Raw genomic sequence first — 27,763 nt, 5'->3', positions numbered from 1 at the left:
GGGGGCCCTCCGGCGCACTTTTATAGAGGTTTCCCTCGCAGCCCCCACCTCACCACCAGAGGTGGCGGCCCTCGGTCCTCAAAATGTAGATCTTTAACAATCCAATTGTAAATAGTACTAATAACTAGTAATATTCATTCGTTTGCATAATTTTGACTATACATAGTTTATTGATTAATTTTTTAAGGATATATGAAGAACACTATTCAATTGATTTAAGAAATTCTTCATTAATAACAGCTGATGTTGCCATAGAATTTTTGGAAGACACCTCAGTTTTTCAAATTGACAAAACATTTATACGATTGGAAGTGAGTAATAATATTTTTTTACTATCAGACATTTATGATTATTCGCCAACGAAATACTTTATGAATTTCCATTATCTAGTCTTAAATCAAAGGATGTTTTTTAGCCTGGTTGTCGAGGAAAAGTAACTGTCTTCGCAGCGCCAGCGGATCTTGGAGTTCATACGAGTGTATTACTATTTTGTGTAAAGGATAATCCGGAGATAGTTTCAATAAAAATAACTTGCAGTGGTGTCGTACCTGTTGTAGAAATTCTACCGCTGACTAAGACTATTGGTTTGAAGTTTTCCTTCACAGATTACTCATTTGCATCTATTATGGATGTAACAAATAATTTTACAATATTTCTATGATTCGAGGTTTTTCGTGAAAAAATATGATATACAATATTTCATTTTAACTTAAAATTGGCTTATTTTTCTTGTTTCATTATGTACGTCAACATTTAACAAAATATAATAAATTGTCGTATCTTTTTCAGAATACGGTCGACATTTACTATATAGAAGAGAAGATGATCGTTTTATTGTTAAAAATGACTCAATATTACCAATTATGTGGCAAATTCGTAACCCTCAGGATTTTATCGAAGATTTTATAATAGCACAGACATCTGGAATAGTTCAGCGCCAAGATAATCAAGTTGTGCCTGTCACCTATATCGCCTGTAGAGTTGGGGTCACAGCTCATAAAGCACTAACGATTGATGTACTTGAAAATATGATTTATTTGTCTTTCTAATATAATAAACCAATGGCACCGAAATAAGCTAATATAAACACAATTATTCCACAGATATACGATGCTGAAGGGAGAGGAAACCCAATGATTGTGGATGTTCTTTATTTATCAGCAGAATGTTACGATGTTATGGTTGAGTGTGCATACGAAAATCCGAGTGAAAATTTCTTAAATTATGGCAATGTTAAAGTGAATTCCACCGTTTACCAAGAAATGTACCTCTTAAATAGAGGCAAATATAATATTTTTTACAAGTGAGTCATTGCAGAAATAGTAGATGGCGGGATGCGTAAAAATTTATTAGTTTCGATGAACATTTGGCAAGATTTATATAATTTTTTTTGTAACTTTCTAGGTTAAAAAAGGTCAAAAACTTTCCTCAGCCTTCCTTATTAAAGTCCTTTGAGGCAGTCCCAGACTATGGAGTTATACCACCAACTTTGAAACTAGTTACTATAGAATTTGAATGTACACCTACAACCTCGATGAATTTAATAAATGTCCCAGCATATACGTGTTCATTGTTAGATGGCAGTAAAAATCAAGTGGTTGTCGCAAAATTTCCAGTTTGTGTTACTATAGCCTCGTTTTATAATACGTTAGTAATTGGCGATACCTCCCTATACTCAAATATTTACTTTTATTAAATAATATATTATTCGAATTATTTGACAATTTATTACCTTCAGATTTACGCTCTTTCCACTGGGAGAGCTGAATTTTCATATCATACCGGTTGGCAGTGGTGTAATGCGAGATGTAATTTTAAACAATACCAGTAAATGTCCCATAACATACGAAATTATACTGCCGCCTGAATATCAACCTGATCCTGATGCACCTCAACCTACGGCAAAACTAAAAGACAACAAGTATGTCAAATTAATTACTCGTAATTTATAATAACCGTTATCTATACTGATTTTATTTTTGTTTTGTTTAGAATTAAAAATCCACCCCTAAAATGTGGAAATTTCTTCATTATGAATGACGATAATTTACTCGCTCCGGGAACGAGTCGGACACTTCAAATACAATTTATGGCGACAGCGGCTAAAACATTTGAGGAGACAATCAAGTTTATTATAAGTGACACCTGTCCAGCCGAAGCGTGCGGTGTACCGCTTAAATTAGTTGGAACCGGTGCGATGCCAACGTTAGACTTTTGGAATATAGAAACAACATTCCGAGAACATTTAATTGTGAAAAATCTTTCTGAATATAAAGTTCCAGAGGTCAGTTCTTAATGTTAAATCAAGATTAGCATGTGGATATTATTGAGTATATTATAATAACATTATATCTTATGGTTGACTATTTCAGTCCTCGCCACATTGCGTTTTCGTGGAAGATTCAGTGACATTACATTTTTATTGCGTTAATGTCAATACAAGTTATACGGCAACAATAGATTTGTACAATAGTGGCTTAGTAGCTTCTGTTCTTAGTATGAAACTACATTATCAGTCAAACTCGAACCCTGATATCTTCTCTTTGGATAAATATGAGACTCACATCGAGCCATTATTACATAAAAATCTAGGAATTATATTTAGCCCAAAAACTCTTATAGTAAGTTAAAAATTAGTACATACTTGTATAAATACTCCCATATCACCAAGGACTAACAGTAACAACGATTTTTAGGAGTACAGATCTGTACTGGAAATTAAATTAAAACTGCTCGATAATCAGGAACAATCTTTTAGAGTATGTTTAATTGGTGAAGGAGTCATTCCAAGAATTCGCCTTGTTACCCCTCAATTACGACACCATAGAATCGCATTGTTGCAATTCCCAGTGACATGTTTAGGATCTATCAGTAACCAACAAATACGCTTCAGAAATATAAGTTCGGTCAAAACCGAAGTAATTGCAGAAGTATTGTGTCCACTCAAAGAAGAACGACCCGTATTTTGGATAACCACGAGTCATGGAAGTGAACGCATGATTTTGCAAGGCAACAATGGTAACTTTAATACGTTTTTCATAAATATTTTATAATTTCATATAGAATGTAAGTGTAATTATTTTGTTTTATTTAAGATTATATTAATGATAGTATGCGACTCATCTTGCGTCCAAAAGAGTTAGCTACATTAAATGTACATTATAATCCAATACGAAGAGGCAGAATTTCCTGCGATGTCAAACTAACAATATTTGAAAATCCTTATGAGTTTTTCGTCGTTAGTATTTGTATATAAACATCACAATATGTTATTTTGTTTTAAATTTGATACAAATAAATATAAAAATATACAATTTGGCTGAAGGTATTGTGTGAAGCTGAAGCATTTATGGAAGATGTTATATTATTGGGTCTAGAGATGCTATCAATGGATCTTGATTTGGATGCTTATAAATCAGCAGAAGGGTAATTTTTTCAAATGTTCTCTATTCTAAAAAAATGAGAGGAATTATGGTAACAATTGAATATGTATATTGATTATAATATCAAATAAATTCTAACCTTGTTTCATATAATTCTAATAAACGTTTATATAATATCCTTTTTTCCCGTGAAGCACTATTTCCACGGCTTCAACGTTAGATAGCAGAAAGAAAAGTAAAAGTGCAGCACCGTTTGAAAAAAGAAAATCTAAAATAGATACAAAGAAAAGTAAGAGAATGTCGCAAGCATCGGTTAAACATAGTGACACTACCAGCAGTATGGAACATTATGTACAAAAATATGTTCTGGAATTTGGTAAATACCTAATTATATTAATAAATAACATTTTAATACCCCGTATCTTAAGCAGCAAAGTTAAAAACCTGAAATAACACAACTAATTCAAGGGCCATGACGTATTCCAGGTGGTTGCGAACTTTGCGCTATCCAAAAAAGGGCTATCATAATGGTTAACAATTCTGAAAAAATGTATAGGTTTAGTTGGGAAGAAGTAGAACCTATAGTTGTTAGACCATCTATTGGTTATATTTTACCTGGTGAAGAAAAAGATTTGGAAATAATGTTCTTTTCTCAGAAACCCGTTTCAATCAGAAAGGTAAAATCTGATATTACTTATTGTTATGGGCTCCATTAATTTAATATTTTCATAAAATTTACTTATAGGAGTTCCTAAACCTAACCTTAATGGCTGTTGATGACGCTCTGACCGCTGACATACGAGGTATAGCTTGGGACAATCGACAGACCGTTACCATATTTGACCATAATGAGTATGTCATTTCCAATAAATATAAAAATTTAAGTTAGTTTCTATTGGAATAAAAGCAAATTGTGAAATTTATAGAGACATTTGTGTTAATGAGAGATATGAAGAAATAATCACGGAACAGTCCCACGTTGCACCTGAAAATGTACTAGATGTTTTAAATATGATCGTTGTTTATTCTGCTTTAACTGAATATACAAAGTATACTTGTGATTTAGGAGAAGACATTAATTTGGAGGATACCTTTATTTATCAAGTTAGTTAATTTGCGAAAGTTAATTTAATTAAATTAAATTTTTCACATTTCTTATAATGATATTTCCATTTGCAGATAAGAAACTTCAATTTCAAAGTAAAAAATGTTGGAAAGGTTCCAATGAAAGTTATTTGGAATTTTGTCATTGATGATGAATTTCCAACTAGAATAGATAAGCCTCCAATAAAGGTTGGTTGTTATTTGTATTATTGATTTAAATTTTATATATAAAACGATCTCCACCAGCGGCCCCCCAGGTCAAAAGAAGTTCTTTTTGTAATGAGATATTTCAATAATCTCTAAGCTACCAATTATTTGCAAAGTCCAGACACATAGACGTGAATTAAAAACAAACAACTAAAAGATTTTAAGTTTTATTGAGACTGACAACAACAAGAATAGTATATAGTTGCATTTTTGCCAGACTTCATTGACCCAATGTACCCCACATTATAGTTGTTTCCATGAGAAGTAAAGAAAAAATGATAAAATCTATTATTATTGCGGGTTTTATATCATTTTTTGCCGGACCGTTTGAGAAATAGAAGCGTACATAAACCGCCTTAAAAAAATTTATACGCTAAATTATTTGATTTTTATTGTCTTGTGTATGTTTTGCTTGCTTTTGGACGCGAGTAGGTACATTAATTACAAGTGATAATTAGATACAATTAATATAAATTATACGATAACCACATTTACTGTACCAGAAGGCGATGGAAACTGTTGAAGAAGAAGATGCGAACAATGTCGGTGGTGATTCAATTAATCGTGAATCTATTGAGAATAAAAATGATGGTAAATATGATTGATTGTACAATATTCTAAGACATTTGATTTTATGACATTATTCAAGGTTCCTACATCGCTGAGATTTATTTTGTTTTAGGTCCAAGTAAAGTGACACTGTTTAGTGAAAAAAGTAGCAGAGAAAGTGTCGATACTTGGTTTGAAGTAGACTTACCGTTTATGATAGAGCCAACAAAAGAATGCTTAAAACCCAACGAAAGTTGCACTTTTCAAGTTACGTTTGCGCCTCTTGATGCATTTATGTATAGAGTTAGACTAAAAAGTGTAATAGGTAACTTTTTGTATTCTCGTATATTTGTATTATGTATAAAAATTATATAATATGGTAACTTCAATAAAAGCTATATTTTCAGATAATTTGGATCCATACGATATGAACATATCATGCAAAATAACAGCTAAATCTTTAATTCCTTACGTACATTTAGATATAGAAGAAAGCGATTATTTGACATCAGGGAGAAGAAAAGTTTCCGGTGTAGCATTACCAAAACACATCACTGTATTAGAATTTAATGTGCTCGGCTCTGGGTGTTATAAGAAGTATGTTTTACGAAAATAATATACATGCATTTAAAAACGTACTCCAGTATTCATATTTCATATGATCTACAGTTGTGTGAACTTAAACTCATTTTTATAAACATACAGTTTAGCACATATACTATTACAAAGGTCTATGATAGTCATTTTTTAAACTACCACAGTGAAAGAGTGATAATACTTGAATGACATAGATATTCCATTCCTTGTTTACTCTTTAATAAGCTCCTTTGAAAATCTACTATATAAAAATAAGGCGCTTTTTCCTTCCTGACGCTGTAACTCCAGAACGCACGAACCGATTTCCACGGTTTTGCATTCGTTGGAAAGGTCTTGGGCGTCGTGAGGTTTATAGCAAAGAAAATTCCGGAAAAATTTCAACAGAAAAGCGGGAAAAACGAAGCCATCTGGTGGCGAAACGGAGTTCGCCGAGTTTGCTAGTTATTTAATAATTAGGCATTCACTTGATCTACATTCTTATTATTTAAATACATTAAATATTTTCATTAAATTATTTTAAAGGATCTTTAATGTTATCAATCCTACGAGCGAGGCATATGAATTTATATTTGAAATGGTGATGTCGGACAAACCTGAACTTATACCAGTACATTGTAACATGCTAAAAGGTTACGTAGAAGGTGGAACTTCAACAGAAGTTGAATTTACATTTTCACCGACCGCACCAGGGGTATGAGTTACATTTCATTTACCTAAATAACTTTAAAGATTCGCTCTACTATCTGATAATTAATCAAACTGGTATTATATTTTTTGCTTAGGTTTATGAATCTCAATGGAAGTTTATAATTCCTGTATATTCGATAATAATGAATCTGCTTGTGGTGGGCATCGTACGAGAGCCGGATATTTCCTTCGTTCCAACAATACTCTTGATACGTAATTCGTTAGTAGGATTCACTACGGAAAATATCGTTATATTAAAGAACAATGAAAGCGAAGCATTGAACTTTGAATTTAAAGGAAACTCTCTCTGCAATGAATCTGGCAAGACACCGGTCATAGTAGAGCCAGAAAAGGGAGTATTAAAAGCGCAATCTGAAACAGAAATAAAGTTCGTATATTAAAATTAATTACTTTATTTCATTAATGATGCATAAAAAGGACGTCTCCTGTGTGTTACTTTTATATGATATTAACATTATATTTTCCCACAGAATTATTTACACACCAATACAAGATGGACCGCTTTCGTTTAAAATTTTCTGTAGCATACAATACTTGACCAAGCTACTAACGTTGTGTGTGAATGCCCTAAGTCATTCGATTAAACCTAAAATAACTTATTATTTAATTGGCAATGACCACATTCTGAGCAGTGACGCACTTACAAATATCCATCTTGACCAGGTCAGACTTTATATTTTAAAAACTTTTTTGCTTTCTTTGACACCTTGAATTGATATTTTAGTTAGATTAGGTTAGGTACATATAAAAAGACAAGTCCTCTTAAGTTTATATCATATTATGGCAAACAAGAATAGCAAAAAAGCAATTAAGCAGGAGGTAAAACGATGAATTGAATGATTTTCAATGAATTATTTTTCAAATTCCTTAGACAGCGTCAACATACCAAAGAACAATTCCATTTTCAATTAAGAACGACGGCTCAGCAACGTTTTATTTCGAGTGGTATTACAACTGCAGTTCGGTGAAGAAGTATCTACAAGTTAGCGTAGAGCCCAACAGCGGACACGTTAGCCCTGGCAATACAGTAGAATGTACCGTCTACTTTACGCTAAAACAAGTTCCTGTACAAGCGTTTCCAATGACCTTATCGGTACGTCATTACTACTTATTTATTTTTATTTAAAAAACAAACATTTCATTTTTTTTTTGGAATAACATATACTGACCATATTTTTAAACTCCCCTGTTAAGTTTAGAAATCTGAATTGAGTATTTCCCAGAGGAAATATCAAAATATTTTTTACAGGTTTCTGATGGTCCTGAATATAACATTTATCTTCACGCTGAAATAGAAAAGCCCTTGTACCACTTTTCTTGCATGGAATATGATTTTGGAAAATGTATAGTTAACGCTCCGGATACCACGTACAAGAAAAACATCGCCTTTGAAAATGACGATAAAGAGCAAATAACGTAAAAAATAATCATTACATTGGTTTTAATTCCATCTTAAAATTAAAAATATATTTTTATGACCTTTCTTAGAATATTATTTCTAGTGTGATATTTAGTTATTTACTTTTTAATAATTTATTTTTCTAGCTTGGACCTTAACTTTTCAAGCATCCCAGAATTATTTGTTTACTATCGAAATGAAGCAATTGTAGAGGCCGGTCAAAGAATGAAAATCTCAATATACTTTAGACCTAAACAAGTCAAGCAATACGAGTTTAAATTACATTTCTGGGTGAATTCGTTGTGTGAAGAAATTGTAACAATTAAAGGAGAAGGTTTATTAATCTATTTTGTTTCATAATTATAATTGAGTTCATATTAAAAACACCATTAAAATATATATGTAATTTGCTTCTTTCTAGGTGTCCCTCTTCTATTCGATTTGTACGAAGGCTGTCAAAAGAGTTTCGATCTAGGTCCTGTGAAAGTAGGAGAAAAAATAGTGCGTCAAATCGAAGTCATGAATCACAGTAAAGTCCCGATAGAGGCTAGCTTCATTTTCCGAGACACATACGGTATTCTTGACGATGGAACAAAATCTGAGGGAACCAGTGTCTGCCTGAGTCCCAGTGCAGCCAATACGCAAATTTCAGCTGATGCAGGTCCCTCTAGGTAAGTAACAAATCTTAACGGATACATAAATAAATCCGCAAATATAAATTTAAAAAAAAAATTACCACTTATTAGAAATGAAATGCTACAACAATACAAGGATAATAAAATTCAAGAGCAAATTGCAATGGACATACAAAATGCACTCTCGTCGTTAAAGGTTATACCAAACAAATGCGTCATAAAACCGTACAGGAAGGTGCCTCTGAAAATTCAGTTCAAACCGATAGGAATGATCAGTAAGCTGAACGTACAGGTAATCACCAAGACTTTATTAAAAATATAAAAACGTATATTCTAAAGGTATTAAACAAACGGTCTTGGTTGTAAATGTGATGATTACTTTTTTTAATGTCCATAGTCCGATAATTTTACAGTAGTAATGTAGTATATAACAAATTGAATAGATACAACGCCAGCCGTCCGCCCCGGCTTCGCTTATAACATGTTATAAATATTGCCTTCGCCTGTAGCAGCAGTTTATTTAATTACTAGCTGCGCCCAGCGGTTTCACCCCCGTCAAGTCCGTATCCCGTAGGAATATCGCGATAAAAAAAATATAAGTTAAGTAGGATTAGCAAAGACTTGTAGTTAATGCGAGTTTTGAGGCTCATTTATTTAATCTTTCTTTGTCGTCGTTATCGTTACGCATAATATTGCGGTTTTCAATTAGACTTAAGTAACAAGATAACATTTTTAGTTGAACATGAAAGTATTCCAATTTGAGAGACCTCTAGTCCGTCTTAGCGGCAGTGCCACCGGAATGAGTTTGTGCTTTAGCCAAAATTCGTTGCAATTCGGCCGAGTTCGCAAGCGAGGTTGCAAGATTCTTAAAGTCATGTTGTTAAATAAAGGAGACTTTGGTGCGAGGTAATTTTTTGTATTTGTCTTATTACTTATTTTTACCTTAGGTTTGATTAAAATTTATCGTTAATACACTTTGTAAAAAAAACTAGATTTTGGTGGCAGCCATTGAAATCAGACGAATTCCAAATATCTCCTATGCAAGGTAACATTGCGGCGCGCACAAATGTTACCTTTACAATAACGTTCAGACCTGCTGAACATAATCCCTTTATTAAAGTTTGGGTAAGATTATTCTTATATATACGTACAACAACTAATTATACAGCAATAAGAAGTGCAGAAAATTAAAACATGTATAAAAATAGATTTTGATGTAAACTTTTTTGTACCCTGGTTATAAGTTAATAAATTTGTTATTCTGAAAGATCAAATAAATTGGTATAATTTATATAATTCATGAAATATATCAACCTACCCGTTTTGGTAAATTATTCATTATATAGGTATTCATTGGACATCAACTTAATTACGGTTTGCGGTAGTTAGGGTTATATATTACAATTTACTAAGTAGACAAGGATTTATTATTAATTATAAGACGTGCTATTATCGAGCAATTACAACTAATATTAAACAACTGATACTAACAATTCATATTAAATTATGCACATGTATCTCGACAGGCTAGTTTAAATATTGAAAATTACCCTCCGCTAGAATTAGCTCTTTACGCCACTTGTGTAGACATTGGAAATGTCCAGAATAAAACTCTATATTTAGAATGTCCAGTAAGAGAAGTGCAAACAGGATATATAGTGGTCACTAACCCGTAAGTATTGTTGTACCTATATTTTATTCAATCTCTATTATTTCACAAAATTTATTTTTTTCGTGTATTAGCTGTGAAAATCGTTTATTCCATATTAGCAATTTAGTTGTCCACATTTAATTTTTTATTCTAGGTCGGACGATCTGTGGCTAGTGTTATCTGAAGGATCAGGAGGACCATTCGAGACACTAAAAGAGTTTAACGTGGAACCAAACTCCACATTCGACATACCCGTCCACTTTAAACCCAAAACAATTGGAAAGCATGAGGTTAATGCTATAAGCCATCAAATTAATAGATCTGTAAATAAATAAATTTAACACTGATACAGTATCATAATAACAGGCACAAATATTATATTCCCCATTGGGAGAGAGCGCACTTTTCGTCCAGATGGTTGGAGCAGCAACACATCCTAACCCCAACGGTACTATAAACATAAGTGTTGCCGCCAAAGACTTCCATACTGAGGAGCTGTTCGTTTACAATATTACAGAGGTATATTCGATATTATTTTTTGCTCCCTAATGAGTTTGTAGCAAAACTATCTTATCCTCATTTTAAACAGGTTCTTATGACGTTCGCTTTTAAACAAAAGTCCTATTATCAATACATTTCAAACTACATATTTGTTAGTTCCCAGAATCATACTTGGTATCAACAGAAATTGTTAAGATCATACCAGAAAAATTCGAAGGATACTACGAAATACACCACCCTGACACTGTAAAAGTTTGGGGTGAAGCTGCTGCAACGTGTCGTTGGACGTTTGTTTGTTACGAAGAATGTGAAATACAAGCTAAAGTAAATCTATCTCATATTACAAGACTTAATATTGCGAAATTAATATTTGCTATGATTATAATTGTTAACATTCTCAAGGTTTTATTCGTCAACGAAGATACTCGTGAATATCAATTTTACAATATAGTAGTGACTGTGACTCCGAGTAAGATTGTGGATACACTGACATTTACATCTCGCGCTCGCGAGTCTGTTCAAAGGGAGCTGGTTATTAAGAACCCCCTGTCTTCAGATGCTGAATTTCATATACTATCTGATAAAGTAGAATGCGCCAATAAAATAATGGTTAACAGGAAATCTGAGGTATCTAGGAATATATAAATTAATTAAGATTAGACAAATTGAGATTACCTTTTCATATTTCTTCTCTTAATTGCACTTTAAAGTTGTTTAGATCTTTGTTCTATTTTATTCAGGCCATTCTTGTGATGACCTATTCCCCACTTGTCGTCGGAAAGACAGAGGAATTTTTAGAAGTCAGTAATCACTTGGTTGGTTCCTACATTTACGGCATAGTTCTGACATGTCTACCAGCTAAGGAGAAAAATCTTGAATTTTCTACCCCTTTAGGTACTTCGATACCATTGCGTCTCAGAGTGCAAAATAAAACTGATGTCAGAACAGATTTTATTGCTACAGTGAGTGTGTATTTTAATTCATTACATTGCTTCATTGCAACATTGAATGAAATCAAGAAAAAATTAATACATAGTTGATGCGGTTCATGAAAAACTCCGTATAAAAACCAAATATTGGGTTTTATTTATTGAACTTGGCCTCAGTTGCTTACTTTTTTATTGAACCACAAAAGATTGACGTTTTTTGTCAATATGATGCAATCTTTTACAAAGAAAGAATTTGGAGGAAATTGCAAAATAGGAATTAGACCGCCAATTTTAACAATTTATATGCATTCTTAGATAGTTTTATTGTACTATCATATACTCTACAAATATATTTGTAGAGCTGTTTTTTATTACAATCCCAGTTTAAGGTTAGCTTAAAATTCCCAAAAATTTGTTTGCGTATCGTGGGTCAATGCCCAATAAGCTTTGTAGTTAACTTTCAAAGTAAACGTGAAAGTATAGTAGACGTCTCTGAAATACCTAACGTAGATTCTGTACAAACATAATTAAATAAATATACACAACAGGTATCACATCCCTCAATAATAACTGATGCTGAATATTCGCTAGGCCCGTTTGAAAAGGGCAAATTCCAAGCTAAGTTTGAACCTACTGAGCTTGGAGTGCAGCACTGCAGGGTATCTTTTGATTCTCCCGTTGCTGGTGAATTTGTGTAAGTAACGATTTGGTAATTCTTATGGACTTGACATATTAATTATTATTATATCTATATATAATATATATAGCATAATATATATATAGTAATCCGAACCAAAAAAAGAATTCTTCTCGATCGATTCTACTCTATTCTAGAGTAATTTAACTACAGTCATTGATTATTACATCTACAGGTTTAAAATAAAAGGAAACGCTACTGAACCAAAGCCTCAGGGGCCCTATGAAATTAGAGCTGGCTCATACACGACAATCACATTCAAAAATGTATTCGAAGATACACGAATGTTTAAAATATTTGTTGATAAAGATGAGTTCTATGTGAAAACAACATATGAACCGCTAAAACCTAAAAAGGTAAACGTTTGAAATAATTTTATGAATACAATAAAATAATTGACAACGATCAAATTAAATCGAATAGTTTCTGAGCTAGAGGAATTTTTCTGCTATACAGTACTTTAATAGATATAAGGATTTTATCTAAGAATAATAACACCTACAAACAAGTAGGCGCAAAAATAGTCGCATCAGTTGTCAAGCTTCCACACATTAGAGTTTTATGTGTGCGTATCTGTGAACGTAAGCTCATAATATTCACACATATAAGAATCTGTTGTTGCCTAACTTTAACCAAAGTTCGTGTGACGACTATAGAGTTATCGATTTAGGCATTATTGTAAGCATATTGAAATTTACTACAAAAACAATACAAGCAGTACTACAACAAAACTATGATCATCCAGTAAATTATATGCTTTGATGATAAAATTTATTACAATTTCTTTAATATTTTCGATAGGATATTAAGATCCCAGTTTATGTAAATGAAAATACAGTAGACTGGGCGTCGAGGGAACATCCGACAGGATGTCTCACCATTGAGACATACGAACCATCGGAGCCTAAAGTCCAATGGACTTATTTTCTACAAGGGCTGCCATAACTACATATTTAATTTTTGTGTGTAATTTTCTTAAATATATTTTGTTATAGTATTTAAAGCTGTGTTTTTATTTGAGAACGGTATTGAATTTAGAATATATAAAGAGATAAATTTAAATTCATACTGTGTAAGTAATTATGGGATTCATTCAAACATTAATTGATAATAAAAGACTTGGTTCGGTAGGAGAATATTTATTACCAATCCTTCACACTAAAGTCTTGTACAACATCATCTTTATCTGGAATATTATCTTCCGACACTGATTTCTCCTTACCCACTGTCTGCATTTTATTTTTCTTGACTTTCTTTTTGACTTTCCTTACTTTTGGCTTTTCATTGTCTTCCTCAAGTTTAAAATTATCCGTCTCATCTTCACTATCAGATGGGAATAATACAAGTGGCCCTTTCTTTTCTATTTTAGTTGGTTTATCTTCAGTTTCAGCTATTTTAGGTCTCTTTATCATAGGAAGTTCACCCGCCAATTCATCATTTTTAGTTATCTTCTTACGTTTTTGAATTCTGTTAATTTTACTCCAGTTATCATAGAATGCCACTAGAGGTGTACCCTTTGCTTTAATACTAGCTTCCCATGCTGCAATCATTTTATTTTCATGAAGAGAAAAACTGATTTTCGCTCTTTCTTTCTCAATAAACTTTGAGTTTTCTTCAATTTTTTCCAATAACTGCCTTATTTTCTTGGTATAGTTTGCCACTGAACATGTTTTTAGGAATTGTTTCATCTGAAAATAACACAATTATGTATATACTAAGCATATGTCACAAGAACTATTTAAACTCTTGCTCCATGGCACTTTACTATATTAAATTTGGATAATTTTTTAAATAATTTTTTTTAAATAAATTTAGATATTTTTTTTTATTTTTTATAAAATATTACTCACCTGTAATACAGCCAATAATGACATGTCTGGAAATGAAATACTATGTGATTGGCTAGCCGTGTACTCTAAAAGAAGAGCATAAACCCTGTCGATAACTGAATCCTTGAATCCATTCTCTGCTAACTGAGATTTTGCTAACCTTAATATACATGAGAAATCCAAGGGTTTCATTGACACTTTTTTGTGTTTCTTATTAAAATCATATGATGATAAAACCTAAAAAAAAACAAATAAGTTTCTATTTGAAAAATTTTCAAATAAGTTCATATTAAATTGACTTTAAAACATTGATACTTGTCTCACCTCAACTAGGTAGGGCAGCACTGGTATAAATGTGTTTGTTTCTCTGGACAAATTAATAAGAATCTCAACACAATGGAATCTCAAAGGATAGTATTGATGTGTTGGCACCAATTTTATAGTGTTGGTTATGACCATTACTAAAGGATAGAGTAATGCTTGTAATTGTGGTTTGTTTGAAGTTGACGAAATCAAATCTGCCCATAGATGCAATGAGTTGACAAATTGCCAATTATACACAGCCTGTCGATTTTCAACTTTCTGTACAACAATAGCATTTCTGAGATGAATAGCCAATTGCCGTATGTATAGGAAAACATGTTGATAAGAAACATTTAAATCCAAAGCAAACATTTCCACTAAAGATCTCCTCATAAAGTTTATCCCTGGCCATGTTGAAGGGCTCACAAACTTACAGTTCTTTACGTATGTCATATACATAGCCTTTAGGACTAAATGGAGTAACTCTGTTTGTTGGTTTCTCGTGATTCTTAAAATGCTCAAAAATGCCAGCACTCTGACAGTTTCTTCTCCAGTTGACCACAATGAAAGAAGCTTTTTGAGTGCTAACTTTGATATTCTTGTGAAACATGCAATATAAATTGACATTTGATGCAAATGTTTTAAAAGTACTGTAAGTATATTTTCTGAGGTAACACCTCCAAGTAATTTTAACAAATCTTTTAGATATGAAACCAAGTAACCCTTTAGTTTAGTGAAATGTTTACTCTTTTGTGGATCCTTGTCAGACTTCTCCATTCCCAAGTGATTCTTAAGTGCAGGAGGTAAATATAAAACACACATCTGAATTACTGCATTGAATACAGAAGATCCTGAAAATGATAATTACAAATAATTTAAGACTCAAATTATTAAAAACAAATAGAAATTAAAATGTCTTTGGGGAAGTAATCATCGCTTTTTAAGAATGGCAAGCACAAATACATAAAATAATAAATGAAAATTACCTTCCACTTTGTATTCTCCTGTGGAATCGCCATCATCACTAGTAGCCCTTACCATTGCGGCATTAAATACTTTGATAACAGTAATTAATGTACTGCGTTTAACAGTCCCTCCAGCTTGCAGCTTAGATTGCCAATGTGCAACCATTTTTAAGGTAACTTTTCCACTTACATGTTTTACACCCTCATCCTATAATAAATTATAATAAGTTACACTCAAGCAAATCTAATTTAGTAAATACAACATCATAGTAGGTGGCAGTACTTCACAAATTTATAAATTTTTTATACCCTTGACATTATTATAATTAACATATCAGTTTCAAATCTAAATCTGATATATAAAAATCAATTGCTGTTTGTTAGTCTCGCTCAAACTCGAGAACGGCTGAACAGATTTAACTTATTTTGGTCTTGATATGTCCATGGAGGTCTAGGGAAGGTCTAAAAGATGAAAAACAATAAGGAAAATATGTCGTAACAATATTCTATGACATTGGGAAGTTCGCCGGGACAGCTAGTGTTGTATAAATAATTAAAGAAAGTAGGAAATACATATTTTTATGGAAAAAAAAAAATCATAACTCAGGTGGTTTGTTCACACACACAATCTTCATCGAGTCTACCTAGTTTCACAAACTTAATTACCTCAAAATCACTCTCATCACTGTCCACTGTAAGTGGTCCTGGTAAATGCACTTTATCCTCATCTTGATTACTATCATCCTCATCATCTTTATCGGAGCCCTCTTCACCGGAATCAACACCAAAGTTGAGCAAGTTTTCATCATTCTCTTCTAAAAAGTTGTAAAAATCGGGATCTATCTTCTTGAGCTTCTCTAAAGATTTTTTATGATTTTCGGGGTCTAGCTCTTCCTCAGAATCAACTTCTGTAATTTTTAAATCAATTATGAACATTGTACAACAAATAAAACGAATATTCTAACACATAATAACAAATAAAACGAATATTCTAACCTGATTCATTTGATGACATCTTCTCGATTTTCTTTTTCATGTTTTGATTTCACTAACGCTTCCTGACTCCTGTGTGAGAATTTGTAATAACGGTTTTAGTTCTACTAAATTATAGATATTTATTGTACTGTATTAAAAATAAACCATTCTTGATTGGTAAAATCCGTGTACAATATTCAGTACAAATTAAACCATGCGGTTTTGACAGTTCCATCGCATGTCTAATATGTCGATTTTGACCACAGAGTAGACAGTATCAGTCGAATAGGTAACAATTGAAATAAATCATAGACTATACATTAATGTTTAAAAAAATACAGCTTCAACTGATAAATTTAAAAGCATAATATTTCAATAAATTATTACTTTCGGTTTAAATGAGATGCAATATGCAATACAGACCTATCTTAGAACTATTAGGGTAAATTAGATTAAATTACCTTTAAAAATGGGGTGCCGAATTTTTTGCAGGTAACAATAACATGGACATAAGACTAACCTAACTCCATTCTAAGTAATAAGCACCTACCTAGTAGAAAGAAAAGTTCGATTGACAGTATAGTGTATAATCAGTACAAAGAGTATTGACAGTATAGTGTATAATCTATAGAGTACTGCATAGTTGACACCTGACGTATTTGACATTGACAGGCAAAAATCGAAATCCAAAGTCAAAGATTTTCTAGAAACAGTGACGAACAAACGTACATAACACGAGAAAAATACTTTTTTTCAATAACCGGACCTCTTCACCCATAAATATTTCATATTCAAATCCAAACATTACAAATCCCTATTGTCAAACTCAATAACATATTTTCGATATAAACCGACGCGTAGTACCGCACTTGAGTTCATCGACTTCAATAAACCGGTAAGTGTCTATTTTTTTTTAATGTTCATAATCATATTTTGGATTAATATAATAATCTAAATATGATCGCAGCAGGTTTTATAAATTATTAATATTTTTGATTATTTACTCAAGGTTGCATCATGCTGTCTCGAATGTGCGTAGCTCGCTCTGCACTTAGTGTAACGCAGACATTAAAAACACCAGTGCCACAAAAATTTGTACCCCGAAACTATATTATAAGAAATTATGCTCGAGAACCAAGATCTCGTGTTGCTACAAGGACCCAACCGACTATGTGGGAAAGATTGATGGCACCAGCTGGCCCCAATGGTAAATTTTATAATTTCATTCGTTATGTAAACTTAAACTACTAAGCTAAGTTAAGCAAAAAAAATAAAATGTGCTATTAATAGAATATAATATAGTATATATTTATATATTGTTATGTAATGAAAAATGTAAACCTAAATTTTCAGCATTCAGTTTGGGAAAAGGTGCTTTGGCAGGAGCATCAGCAGTTGGACTAGTGGCTCTCTGCTATTATGGGTCCGGAGTTAAACCTGGCACTCTCCAAGAGGCACAGTGAGTGGCCACTTTTGTAAACATTGATAAAATTATAGGTATAATGATGTTGAAAGACTAATCCACCTGGAAAAAAATAAAAACAAATATGATACTTATCTAAGAAAAATCAACTTCATTTGTTATCAGTAAAGTAAACAAAAAAAATATACAAATTGACTGAATTGAATTTGAACCAAACATTATGACAAACTTATTTACTACTAGATGCTTGTCCCTGCCTCGCTCGGATATCAAGATTCCTGTTTTATCCCAAGGGAGCATTTCATCATCATCTGAGGCTCTACAGCCGCGAGTGGGCCTTGGCCTGGTCCAGTATTTTCTTCCAGCTCTCTCGATTTCCTGCCCGGGTTCTCCAGCTTTTCACACCAATCGTTTTCAGGTCCTGTTCGACGCCAACGCGAACGCGATTTTTTCATTATATTATTAACCCGACGTTTCGAACACTTTACAGCGAGCGTGGTCACGGGGAGACTGAGATGTTATATGTCTGTCAGACATAACATGACCGTGACGTGACCACACTCGCTGTAAAGTGTTCGAAACGTCGGGTTAATAATATAATGAAAAAATCGCGTTTAAAATCCGTTAAAAAGTTTTTAATTTCTAAATGTATAATACTCACGTAAAACCAAACACAAGAAAATACTAAGTTTTTATCTATAAATTTCTAGAATAAAAGAGCTATATATGCTGCTTACAATTTCTTCCTATTGTAATATTTTTTGAAAAGAACTCCTTTGATTAACTTAATTAATTTACTCTTATTACAGTCTCTGGCCCCAATATGTTAAAGACAGAATTAAGGCTACATATGGATACATTGCTGGATCAATTGCCCTCACCGCAGGCAGTGCCATCACAGTCTTTAGAACTCCAGCATTACTTAACTTGGTTGCAAGAAATGGATGGATGGTAAGAGAAAATTTATGTACTAGGTAATAATTTTTTTTATCAATAATGAAAAACAAAATAAAACAGAATAGACAAAAAAATTGGCAATTTGGATCATATCAATAAGTTTAAATATTTGTGAGCATACAGTAATATTTTTTATTATTATAGTCTATCATAGCAACTATGGCGCTTATGATTGGGTCTGGCATGGTAGTGCGAGGCATGGAGTACAAGCCAGGCTTTGGAGCCAAACAAATAGCTTGGATGGTGCACACTGGTATCATGGGCGCAGTCATTGCACCCATCTGTTTCCTTGGTGGACCTGTACTGATGCGGGCTGCTTGGTAAGGATTAATTAGGCTAATATTATTATGTTATATAAGTATTAAAAGATAAAATATTAAGGAAATTTAAATCGAAAATTGTCTAAAACATCAAAATGTTTTGATTAGATTCGAAGAATATTCCATCGCCTCTAGCACGCATTTACATTGCAGGTATACGGCTGGTGTAGTGGGTGGTTTGAGCACGATCGCGGTGTGCGCGCCGTCGGGCGAGTTCCTCAACATGCGCGCACCGCTCGCGATGGGGCTCGGCGCGGTGTTCGCCGCCTCGCTCGCCAGCATGTTCCTGCCGCCCACGACCGCGCTCGGAGCCGGTAATAACCTCACCCAATACATCTCAAATTCACTTGACTGACTACAAACTCTTATTTTTAACCGACTTCAAAAAAGTTCTCTTTTTTTGGAATCTGTTTATTCAATTTGACATATTATAAAGCACTCAGAGATAATTTACATATCAGTGTGAAAGAATAGTTCTTGAAATAAGCGTGTTCAAAAAAACAAACTCTTCAGCTTTATATGATTATTATAGTTTTAAAATATTGTATTTATGTGTCAGTGTAATACAATTCAAACTATTATGTATTTATAGTAATCTTAAGTTTCTTAATATTAACTTAATTTATAGTTACCAAATAATTTTTATCTATTTGTCCTTAGGATTATACTCCCTGAGCTTGTATGGCGGTCTGATTGTATTTGGTGGTTTCTTACTGTATGACACACAAGCTATCATCAAACGCGCTGAAATGCACCCCATGTACGGATTCCAGCCTTACGACCCAATTAACTCGTACGTATATTTTTTGTATCTAGCTTGCAATGTAACATTGCATCAATCAATTAATCTCAATCTTTTAAATATAATTTTTTCTTTTTTTTACAGGGCTATCTCAGTGTATTTGGACATCCTGAACATCTTTATGCGCATTGCTATGATCTTATCAGGCGCCGGTGGCAACAAACGAAAGTAGAAAATAATCAACAACAAGCGGAAATACCATATTTATAGCGTAGCGACGAAAATTTAGAATGTGCTTAAATAACATCCCCACTAGCTTAGATAAATTTTCGTGCTTCTTAAATCCAAATCGGAGGTGATGTGATACAATTGTTTAATATTGTAAGATATTCTTTAATTCTAAGTTAATTTTATTGAGGTTGATGATAATAAATTGACAAGTACCAAAGTTAATTGTAGTTTCATTGTTACTTTTTTTTAAATGATGTGTCACCTCATATAACATTCTAGCGTACCTATATAGCCCATAGTCTTCCTCAATAAATGAGCTATCTAACGCTGAAAGAATTTTTCAAATCTGACCAGTAGTTCCTGAGATTTTATTTTTCTTCTTATTAATGAATTTGTTAAATTATATCTTCAACTTAAAAACATTTGACACATACACAATAGAAGAAATAAATCGAAAATCAAATTAAAGAACATATTGCATGAGATAAACAAATTTATTGATCGTTACATCTTTTTTGTTATTAGCATTCTCTCGGGTTGATATTTCTTTTGGGGAAGTTCATCATCGTCTGGTTAAAATATTGTATAATATATAAGAATAATTTTTCAGCTAAGCCATTGCTTCCATTTTCTCGTTTCTACATGTGTTTTATTAATTTCTAAATGTGTTATTAAAATCTAGACTATATTTAAATGCAAAGTAGTTAAGATTAAATAACAGGAAGTAAAAATTTTAGTGCATAAATAACTGTGATATACGAATAAAACATCTAATAATAGGCTATTCAGAATACACCTAAATTAAGCATTACAAAAGTTAAATAAATTTGCGTTTATGTTTTCTGATCACATTTATTATACCTCACAGATATTTATTCATAATCATAACATAAATAAATTCTTTTTATCATTCAAATCATATGCGAAGTTTTTAATGACAGTAACCACACGAGGGGTGGCATCGTTTACCGTCAATACCACAACGACAGCCACCGGTAGTATCGCCCCGACCGGCGGGGCCCCAGCGTCGGCCTTTAGTAATCCAGCATATTTCAGTTTTACACGCGGAACATTTAACCCAATCACATCCCCATTTCTTAGTTATAATAGCGCTACATTCTGGACATTCGAGAGCTTCGCCTCGAGAAATTAAAGAATTAAGAAGAGCCTGCGTACCCTCGTCGGTATTGCTATTTTCAACGGCTGTGACAGTTTCGCGCAACTTTCTTTGATACTCTTCACAAGTAACACCTTCATGGACTGCCTGTAAAAAAAATAAAAATATTTATTAGTAGCAAAAATAATAAGAGATTAATAATAAAACATCTAATAGTATTTTAACTATTAAAATAATGGAAATTACCTGACAAGGAACGCAATTATTGTGTTTGCAAACAGGACAAGGAAATCTTCTCACACCGGGCTCACAAAATGCCCATCCCGAACAATCCGTTGTTCGACAGTGGAACGTATTACGCGTGCCGCTTTCAGCTGCTGCTAAACCTCGAGCTAACCATTTGTCATAATCATCTTCAGATAAAAGTGCTCGGATTTCACGATCTTGCAAAACACCGGGACAACCGATAGCCGGACATGGAACGACTGGTTCTTCACAATGGCGCACAACGTCAGAGAGGCATTCTCGGCAAAATGTGTGAATACATTCACGAAGGACCGCTCCATTTCCAATGGCGCATTCTTCCATGCACACTCCACATTCAAAAGTTTCAGTATTAGAAACAAGTGCCTGTTGTTCTAATTTAATCAATTCTGTATAAAATTCACCTGAAGTATTTTTATTCTCTAAAATAATCGGCTCTGGATTTTCACGTAGTTCATCAACTGGTTCTATTTTAAGGTCTTCTGAAATAAAAGCACGTAAAATAATTATAATGTTCATAGTTTATTCGAAATAAAACTGTAAATTCACTTTTCATTACCTGCTTCCACTAAACACAAGTAAAAAGGAGCTGTAAATTGAGGTCCGGCTAATGAAATAATGGGTAAGGTGTCGTCTGTGCAAAGTGTTTTTCCAACTATCCAACGTTGTAAACGAACTGCCAAGCCAAAAGTATTTTCAGCTTCTTGTCTTAAATCTGCGACTGTTGAATTCCGCAAAATATTTAATTGCACTGGTCCTCGTGCCGCTACTTTATCTTCTATCCATATTTCGATCCTATAATAAAAAAAATAGTTAAACGTACATTTAAAACTTAATTTATTTATCGAACTTCATTTAGTATTCACTTACAAAACTTTCTCAAAGTCGTTAACAGGCGTTTTTTTATCAATTAAATTTTTCTTGTTATCAACATTATCACTATTTTCTTCTTTCTTTGGGCTATCATGTTGATTAGTTGCTCTGTTTTCATTAAGTGTGACATATTTACTAGGAGAATCATTTAGCGGCTTTGCATTTTCTTGGGAATTGTGTTTCTCATTCACATTCTTAAATTCAAAATTTGCTTCATTCTCATTTGTTAAAAACATGCTAGATGTAGATGGACCAGCAACAATTTGCGATGAATATGAAAGAACAGAACAAGAGAGTCGCAGTTTAGCTAACTTCGCGGCAGCTTCAGCTGCTGCATTTTCATCTCCTTTGGCAATTGACAGCTCCAGTTGATTTATTAAATCCCTTTTTTTCGCATGGTCAAACAGTGGTATGTTATCTTTTTTGCATATTTTTTCTTGCTTGCTTTTCTGTTTTTCTTCTATTGATTTTTTTATAATTTGAGAGACTATTTCAGGATCTAATCTGCACCTACTGGTCGACGTAGAATTGCTCGTGATCTTTGATTGATTAGGCTTTAATAAATTTTGGTCGGGCTTTTTTATTGGATCAGTCACTTCAGAAACATCAGAAGGAACAAGACTAGTCGAGCTTTCTAGTGGACTTTTGTTTTTTGGAAGATAAATTGGATTGAGTAATGACGATATTTTCAGCGGAGTATGTATGCTAATATTTGTACTCAAATTTGTATTTAAAACTGTATTTTTTGTGTGCACATTTTCAATATTTGCTTGCCCTAATAACTCATCTTGGTTTACATTGGGATATTTACTCACATTCACTTTAACGTCCATATTCTTGTTAATTACCCGTTTTTCAATTTCATTTGTGACATTTGTGTGGGGAAAAGTTAGTTTTTGACTGTTTTCATTTGTAGAATCATTTTCTTTCATTGGTATTTTGTTTCCATTCTTATTAATAGACTTTTCATTTGTGCGATCGACATTTATGCTCTCAGTTTTGTTAATTTTCTCTTGCGGATTTTCTTTGCTTATCAGGTTGTCGTTAATCTTTTGTTGTTGGGTTCGAATCGCATCCGACGTCCTTAATAAAGGCTGTCCTGCAATTTTAAAGTTGTTTTGATGCAGTACACTATTTTCTATTGAAGAACCTATTCGAAGGGTTGGGGTTTCCGTAGATTGATTTCTTTCCATTAAATTAAGATTTTTAATTAGTTCCTTCTCTTTGGATTTCTTTGGAAGAGAATCTTTCATTTCTTTAAGCATTTCCTTCAATTTCTTTTTTTCCTCACTTTCTTGTAAAAAATTATTGAATCTCTGACGTTCTTTTGAATCTGTTTGTGTACCTGCTGGCACCAGTTCATTTAACTTATTAAATTTTGGTACACAATAAACGCACGATTTAATCGTAACGTTATATTTTCTTAAACATTTAGTACACATCCACATATTCCCATTTGGCAACATGTTTTGTTGTATTGCGTTACTTTGATCAACATTTGCATTATTCTTAAAATTATGTAACATCTTGTTAGTTTCTATTATTTCAGCGGCTTGCTTATCAAGTTCACTTATGCTTGGAAGTAATTTTACGTGGGATATTTCTACAGCTGAATGCCTTTTTTTATTTTCAAATATTTGTTTTAGAAAACTTTTTTCTGATCGAACTTTTATTTCTTTACTTTGTTTCAATCTCCCTGGTTCGCTATCATTATTTTCTCGTTGATTACTGTTATTTGATGCAGAATTCATTTGCAATTGATTATTATTAATTTCCTGATTTTCTTTATTTTTAATTAAATCCAACCGTAGAGGGGGTTTTGGCGCTGGTCGTTTTCTTTTGTAATTACGAGGTAAGGAAACCGATGTAATATTTGGTGGCAACGGAGCTCGTCGTTTACCAGGGACATAAGCTGCTCTGCGTTGCAAGCATTCACTCGCCGCTCTTCGACATCTGCCCTGTTTACTGTTACATTCAGAAGTATTTTTATGTACAGGGGGTAAACTGAAAGCGTCGTATCCGACGTCTTCTCTCCAAAGTCCGTATTTTCGATGTAAAGTAATATTTCGTTCTTGTTGGCGTCTTAGATTTCGTTCGTGCACCCGCTTCTTGTATGAATCAGTTGGAGAATTAGGTGGTAAAATTACTGGTGGGGCGGAAAGTTTATAATGTATTGGGGATAAGAAGTCGAAACTGGCCGCCGTTCGATCCGAGCCCACGCTCGATATACTTTCACTGGAAGAAGACGAAGACCTTTCTGATCGACGCAACCATGAAAATAGGGTCCAGATACCTCCTGATAGAGGACGAGGGCGCGACGCCTCCACTTCTACGTCACCGTTCATTACCCCTGAAAATTTTTTTACCTAATAATGAAGACCTTAGAAAAATGCAAGAGTAAAATATTGTAATACTAAAAAATTAGATAATTTTTATTGCAAGGTGTTATATAAAGTGTAAAAGAAAAAGTTTAAAATTTCACGCTTTAACTTTTAAAATATTCTTTAATATGCATACTTACAAATTTAAGAAAGGTGCCTAATTATCGGGGTCAAGTGCCAAAACTAGATCATCATTGTTAGCCTCAATATAGATCACTGCACGCGAAATTGAACAGCACGGCTTTAACCGACTTACATTTTAGCGATCAAGTCTCTATTGGTAAATACAACATTCCTGTAGTTAATATAATTTGTGTTAACTATTATTATTGTAGGTATGTTATTCTCACAGATGGAGAACAAAGCGAGGTCGACACAGTTGGTCGACGCGAGCGCCGCGACGCACTCCGCCCGTCCGGCTAAATTTAGCAGAACATTGCGATTCCGCCTTTGCTATTTCTACTTCATTTTCGAACACCCAAACTCTCGTAAATTTGGTTAGCTCTTCACATATAAATACAATCTTCAATGATGCCGTAAACTTTTTATAGATCATAAATTGTATATTACTTTTAAGAAAAAAGGTCTTATTAATGTGTCAGAGACAAAGTAGTTATTTATAGACCAATTGAACGAGTATGTAGCTACGTGCTTGTCTGTCGTCAAGTTTATATATTACACTAAATTAAGAGCTTCCCTCTTCGTTATCTTATAACGAAAAACGCTGAGTCAAGTCAGATACGAAATAAAAAAGTTTTTGAAAAACAAAACATTTACTACTAGTAATTCTACATTCAATTTTATTACAATAATATGATATTTTATTCGCTTGGTGATTTTTTCGCTTTTTGAGAATGAAGTTCGGTTGAATTCTGTATAATGAGTAGAGATGCAGCCACACGTGACGTTAACTCTGCTTGGTTCAACTCATGCGCCCACGGTACACGACCCCACCTTCGAAGCTTGAAAAAAAAAACACTTGCATTAATTTAATTTGACTCTGATGTTCAATTATGATGAACTAAAGTAGTTGTACGCACGACAGTGTCTCAAGAAAATTATAACATAAAGTTTACCAGTTTCCTCTGGACGTTCTTAAGCTTTGGAGCTTATATACAATATACAAATATACAGTATTTTAATTATATTTGAAATGTATTTACACACCCTATACATAAAATTGCTCAAACAGATCTAAACATTGCAAATAAAATTCAAACAATATGAAGAACAAACTTATGTTACTAGATGGAAAACCGTGTAACTTTAATAAATATATTTACAACAGAGCTATATTATTTTCTCTTCAAGATTCAAGATACAGTAAAGGGGTGGGATTTATAGCAAGTACAACCTCATGCAAATTTCATTATTTCCTAACTAGGTTAGCTAACGTTTGCGCTATTACGGACAAAACGGAGAAGCCATTTCTTTTTTACCATCCATTTCATCTAAAAGAAATCGGTACAATGTTGTATATACATAGATACATATAGACAAACACTATTTATATTTTTTTAAAGAGCTGCCATCACAAAAATTCTCACTAAACACAAACCAAGTCGACCCCTGGTTTTTTTTTATAAAATAAGAGAACATAAAGAAATTTACAAAGTGTCTTATTGTAATAGTCTTAAAGGAAAATTCTATGAGTGTATTGACCTAATTCACATCGACGAGCTCTCGAACTTCTGAACTATGTTTATACTTCACCGTATCAAAATAAATATGTGTAGGAATGTCTATATACATCGGCAAAGTTTCCAAGGTTGGAACCGAATCTGTATTATGTCAGTATTTCATATTGTCTTCAAGCAGACTTTCTCAAAGTGAGCGATATCGACCTATTGTGAGCGCTGAAGGCCTAGCGAAGGGCGGTAAGAGATCCAGAAGTAATTGAAGGGCGTTGAAGCGGATAAGAAGGGCGATGACTTATTTTAAAAATTTATTAAAATATACTGTCTACACCTAGTTTACGTTGATTCTAGTAAAAATACAGGAGTAACATGAAATAAAGACACAAATTAAAAGAAATTATCGAAAATGAAGGTATTTTTACAAGTATTATTTGTTTTGATAGTAATATTTTGTTAATTAATGTTTTTTTTTTTTATTTATTTATTTTTTTTTTATGACATAGCGGACAACTGAGAAACATTAAAGACTGGAAAGAAGGAATGGACTGGGATGGGTGAGGAAAAGGAAACGGGCCTCCGGCTCCCCCACTCACCGCACGAAACACAGTGGCATGCCACTATTTCACGCCGGTTTTCTGTTGGGGTGTGGTACTTCCCCGGTGCGAGCTGGCCCAATTCGTGCGGAAGCGTGCTCGACTACCACAATAAAACTTTCCGTTGGGGATTGCAGAAAGAAATTGATGAATAAAACTCCTCAACGAAATAAGCTTGAGAGCCTTTGTTTTAAAAATAATTTATTTTCACTAAACGCAGAGGCTAAGAAACACCTTGATACTAATACAACGAAATAAGCTTGAGAGCCTTTGTTTTAAAAATAATTAATTTTCACTAAACGCAGAGGCTAAGAAACACCTTGATACTAATATAGAGTATAAAATACCGCAAAAATTATCGTCGTCAATTTGGGGACTACAATATTAGATAGATACACATATATACACATAATTTAGAGAGTGACTTAGGAGGCAGGTTTTAGGGTTAAATTTAAATTAGAAGAGAATAAGATAGAAGTATTGAATTAAAGAAGTATTTGTCCAATGATTATTTAAACAAAAAAACTAAACGGCCTGCAAATTGTAAAAACTAAACCAACAGGCACCAACTTTCAAATACAAAAAGGAATCAAAGGTGCTACATTGTTTAAGGCTTAAGGTCTGCAATCAACCTTTTGCCTCTCTAATTTTTCATGGGCGCTTACCATCAGGCGAACCACCAGCTCCATCCCCTATGATGACATTAATTTAATCATTGTGTTGTTGTCTAAGACCATTACCACACTTAAAGAAGAAGTATCAAATTACCAATATCAACCATATTTTATAAAAT

General features: G+C 33.1%; 4 protein-coding genes across 4 annotated transcripts in view; 2 read left to right on the top strand and 2 right to left on the bottom strand.

Annotated features, from left to right (window-relative positions):
• Positions 1-13,305, top strand: part of LOC119832595 (hydrocephalus-inducing protein-like) — a 29,312-nt gene extending 16,007 nt beyond the window's left edge. Inside the window, exons 43-80 of the mRNA XM_038356314.1 lie at positions 188-311; positions 416-584; positions 790-1,016; positions 1,104-1,303; positions 1,405-1,647; positions 1,739-1,921; positions 1,993-2,284; positions 2,373-2,621; positions 2,697-3,018; positions 3,096-3,238; positions 3,326-3,426; positions 3,578-3,759; positions 3,870-4,060; positions 4,129-4,235; positions 4,310-4,487; positions 4,563-4,676; positions 5,198-5,285; positions 5,377-5,568; positions 5,651-5,840; positions 6,363-6,531; positions 6,623-6,915; positions 7,019-7,211; positions 7,420-7,641; positions 7,798-7,964; positions 8,094-8,281; positions 8,369-8,618; positions 8,694-8,874; positions 9,319-9,488; positions 9,575-9,707; positions 10,109-10,254; positions 10,388-10,523; positions 10,600-10,752; positions 10,891-11,058; positions 11,137-11,361; positions 11,475-11,696; positions 12,212-12,357; positions 12,536-12,716; positions 13,162-13,305. Coding sequence (XP_038212242.1) covers positions 188-311; positions 416-584; positions 790-1,016; positions 1,104-1,303; positions 1,405-1,647; positions 1,739-1,921; positions 1,993-2,284; positions 2,373-2,621; positions 2,697-3,018; positions 3,096-3,238; positions 3,326-3,426; positions 3,578-3,759; positions 3,870-4,060; positions 4,129-4,235; positions 4,310-4,487; positions 4,563-4,676; positions 5,198-5,285; positions 5,377-5,568; positions 5,651-5,840; positions 6,363-6,531; positions 6,623-6,915; positions 7,019-7,211; positions 7,420-7,641; positions 7,798-7,964; positions 8,094-8,281; positions 8,369-8,618; positions 8,694-8,874; positions 9,319-9,488; positions 9,575-9,707; positions 10,109-10,254; positions 10,388-10,523; positions 10,600-10,752; positions 10,891-11,058; positions 11,137-11,361; positions 11,475-11,696; positions 12,212-12,357; positions 12,536-12,716; positions 13,162-13,305 — 6,982 coding nt within the window. The remainder of the gene's footprint in view (positions 1-187; positions 312-415; positions 585-789; positions 1,017-1,103; positions 1,304-1,404; positions 1,648-1,738; positions 1,922-1,992; positions 2,285-2,372; positions 2,622-2,696; positions 3,019-3,095; positions 3,239-3,325; positions 3,427-3,577; positions 3,760-3,869; positions 4,061-4,128; positions 4,236-4,309; positions 4,488-4,562; positions 4,677-5,197; positions 5,286-5,376; positions 5,569-5,650; positions 5,841-6,362; positions 6,532-6,622; positions 6,916-7,018; positions 7,212-7,419; positions 7,642-7,797; positions 7,965-8,093; positions 8,282-8,368; positions 8,619-8,693; positions 8,875-9,318; positions 9,489-9,574; positions 9,708-10,108; positions 10,255-10,387; positions 10,524-10,599; positions 10,753-10,890; positions 11,059-11,136; positions 11,362-11,474; positions 11,697-12,211; positions 12,358-12,535; positions 12,717-13,161) is intronic.
• A 178-nt stretch (positions 13,306-13,483) lies between these two features.
• Positions 13,484-25,331, bottom strand: LOC119832495. The gene is made up of 12 exons (XM_038356193.1): positions 24,881-25,331; positions 22,357-24,709; positions 22,046-22,281; positions 21,469-21,968; positions 21,038-21,369; positions 19,279-19,436; positions 18,979-19,125; positions 16,124-16,365; positions 15,479-15,665; positions 14,514-15,343; positions 14,211-14,426; positions 13,484-14,048 (listed from the first exon to the last, which is right to left on the bottom strand). Exons 2-12 carry the CDS (start codon positions 24,702-24,704, stop codon positions 13,503-13,505), a joined length of 5,742 nt encoding a protein of 1,913 aa, XP_038212121.1. The 5' UTR covers positions 24,705-24,709; positions 24,881-25,331; the 3' UTR covers positions 13,484-13,502.
• LOC119832008 (growth hormone-inducible transmembrane protein-like) lies at positions 17,102-20,225 on the top strand. Its single transcript, XM_038355591.1, has 8 exons — positions 17,102-17,327; positions 17,442-17,639; positions 17,786-17,891; positions 18,665-18,806; positions 18,957-19,132; positions 19,286-19,446; positions 19,793-19,925; positions 20,019-20,225. The coding sequence occupies exons 2-8, from the start codon at positions 17,450-17,452 to the stop codon at positions 20,104-20,106; spliced, it is 996 nt and encodes a 331-aa protein (XP_038211519.1). The 5' UTR covers positions 17,102-17,327; positions 17,442-17,449; the 3' UTR covers positions 20,107-20,225.
• A 171-nt stretch (positions 25,332-25,502) lies between the features above and the next one.
• LOC119832384 overlaps positions 25,503-27,763 on the bottom strand; it is a 3,921-nt gene continuing 1,660 nt past the window's right edge. The window contains exon 3 of the mRNA XM_038356091.1: positions 25,503-25,718. Within this exon, the coding sequence (XP_038212019.1) occupies positions 25,562-25,718 (157 nt within the window). The 3' untranslated portion in view covers positions 25,503-25,561. The remainder of the gene's footprint in view (positions 25,719-27,763) is intronic.

The sequence above is a fragment of the Zerene cesonia genome, chromosome 1 (assembly GCF_012273895.1).
Source record: "Zerene cesonia ecotype Mississippi chromosome 1, Zerene_cesonia_1.1, whole genome shotgun sequence".
NCBI classification, from domain to species: Eukaryota; Metazoa; Arthropoda; class Insecta; order Lepidoptera; family Pieridae; genus Zerene; species Zerene cesonia.
This window is presented reverse-complemented; position numbering and strand designations above follow the sequence as displayed.

Bases quoted from the DNA above. Each gene is read 5' to 3' on its own strand.
- LOC119832008 (XM_038355591.1), top strand. From the start codon at position 17,450: ATGCTGTCTCGAATGTGCGTAGCTCGCTCTGCACTTAGTGTAACGCAG. The intron at 17,640-17,785 runs GTAAATTTTATA...CTAAATTTTCAG, and splicing joins GGCACCAGCTGGCCCCAATG to CATTCAGTTTGGGAAAAGGT. The intron at 18,807-18,956 runs GTAAGAGAAAAT...TTATTATTATAG, and splicing joins TTGCAAGAAATGGATGGATG to TCTATCATAGCAACTATGGC.
- LOC119832495 (XM_038356193.1), bottom strand. From the start codon at position 24,704: ATGAACGGTGACGTAGAAGTGGAGGCGTCGCGCCCTCGTCCTCTATCA. The intron at 16,366-18,978 runs GCGCCATAGTTG...TAAAAATTACAG, and splicing joins CATGCCAGACCCAATCATAA to AAGTTGATTCTGAGGAAGAG. The intron at 14,427-14,513 runs GTGAGACAAGTA...GTTTTTTTTTAG, and splicing joins TGCTGCCCTACCTAGTTGAG to GTTTTATCATCATATGATTT.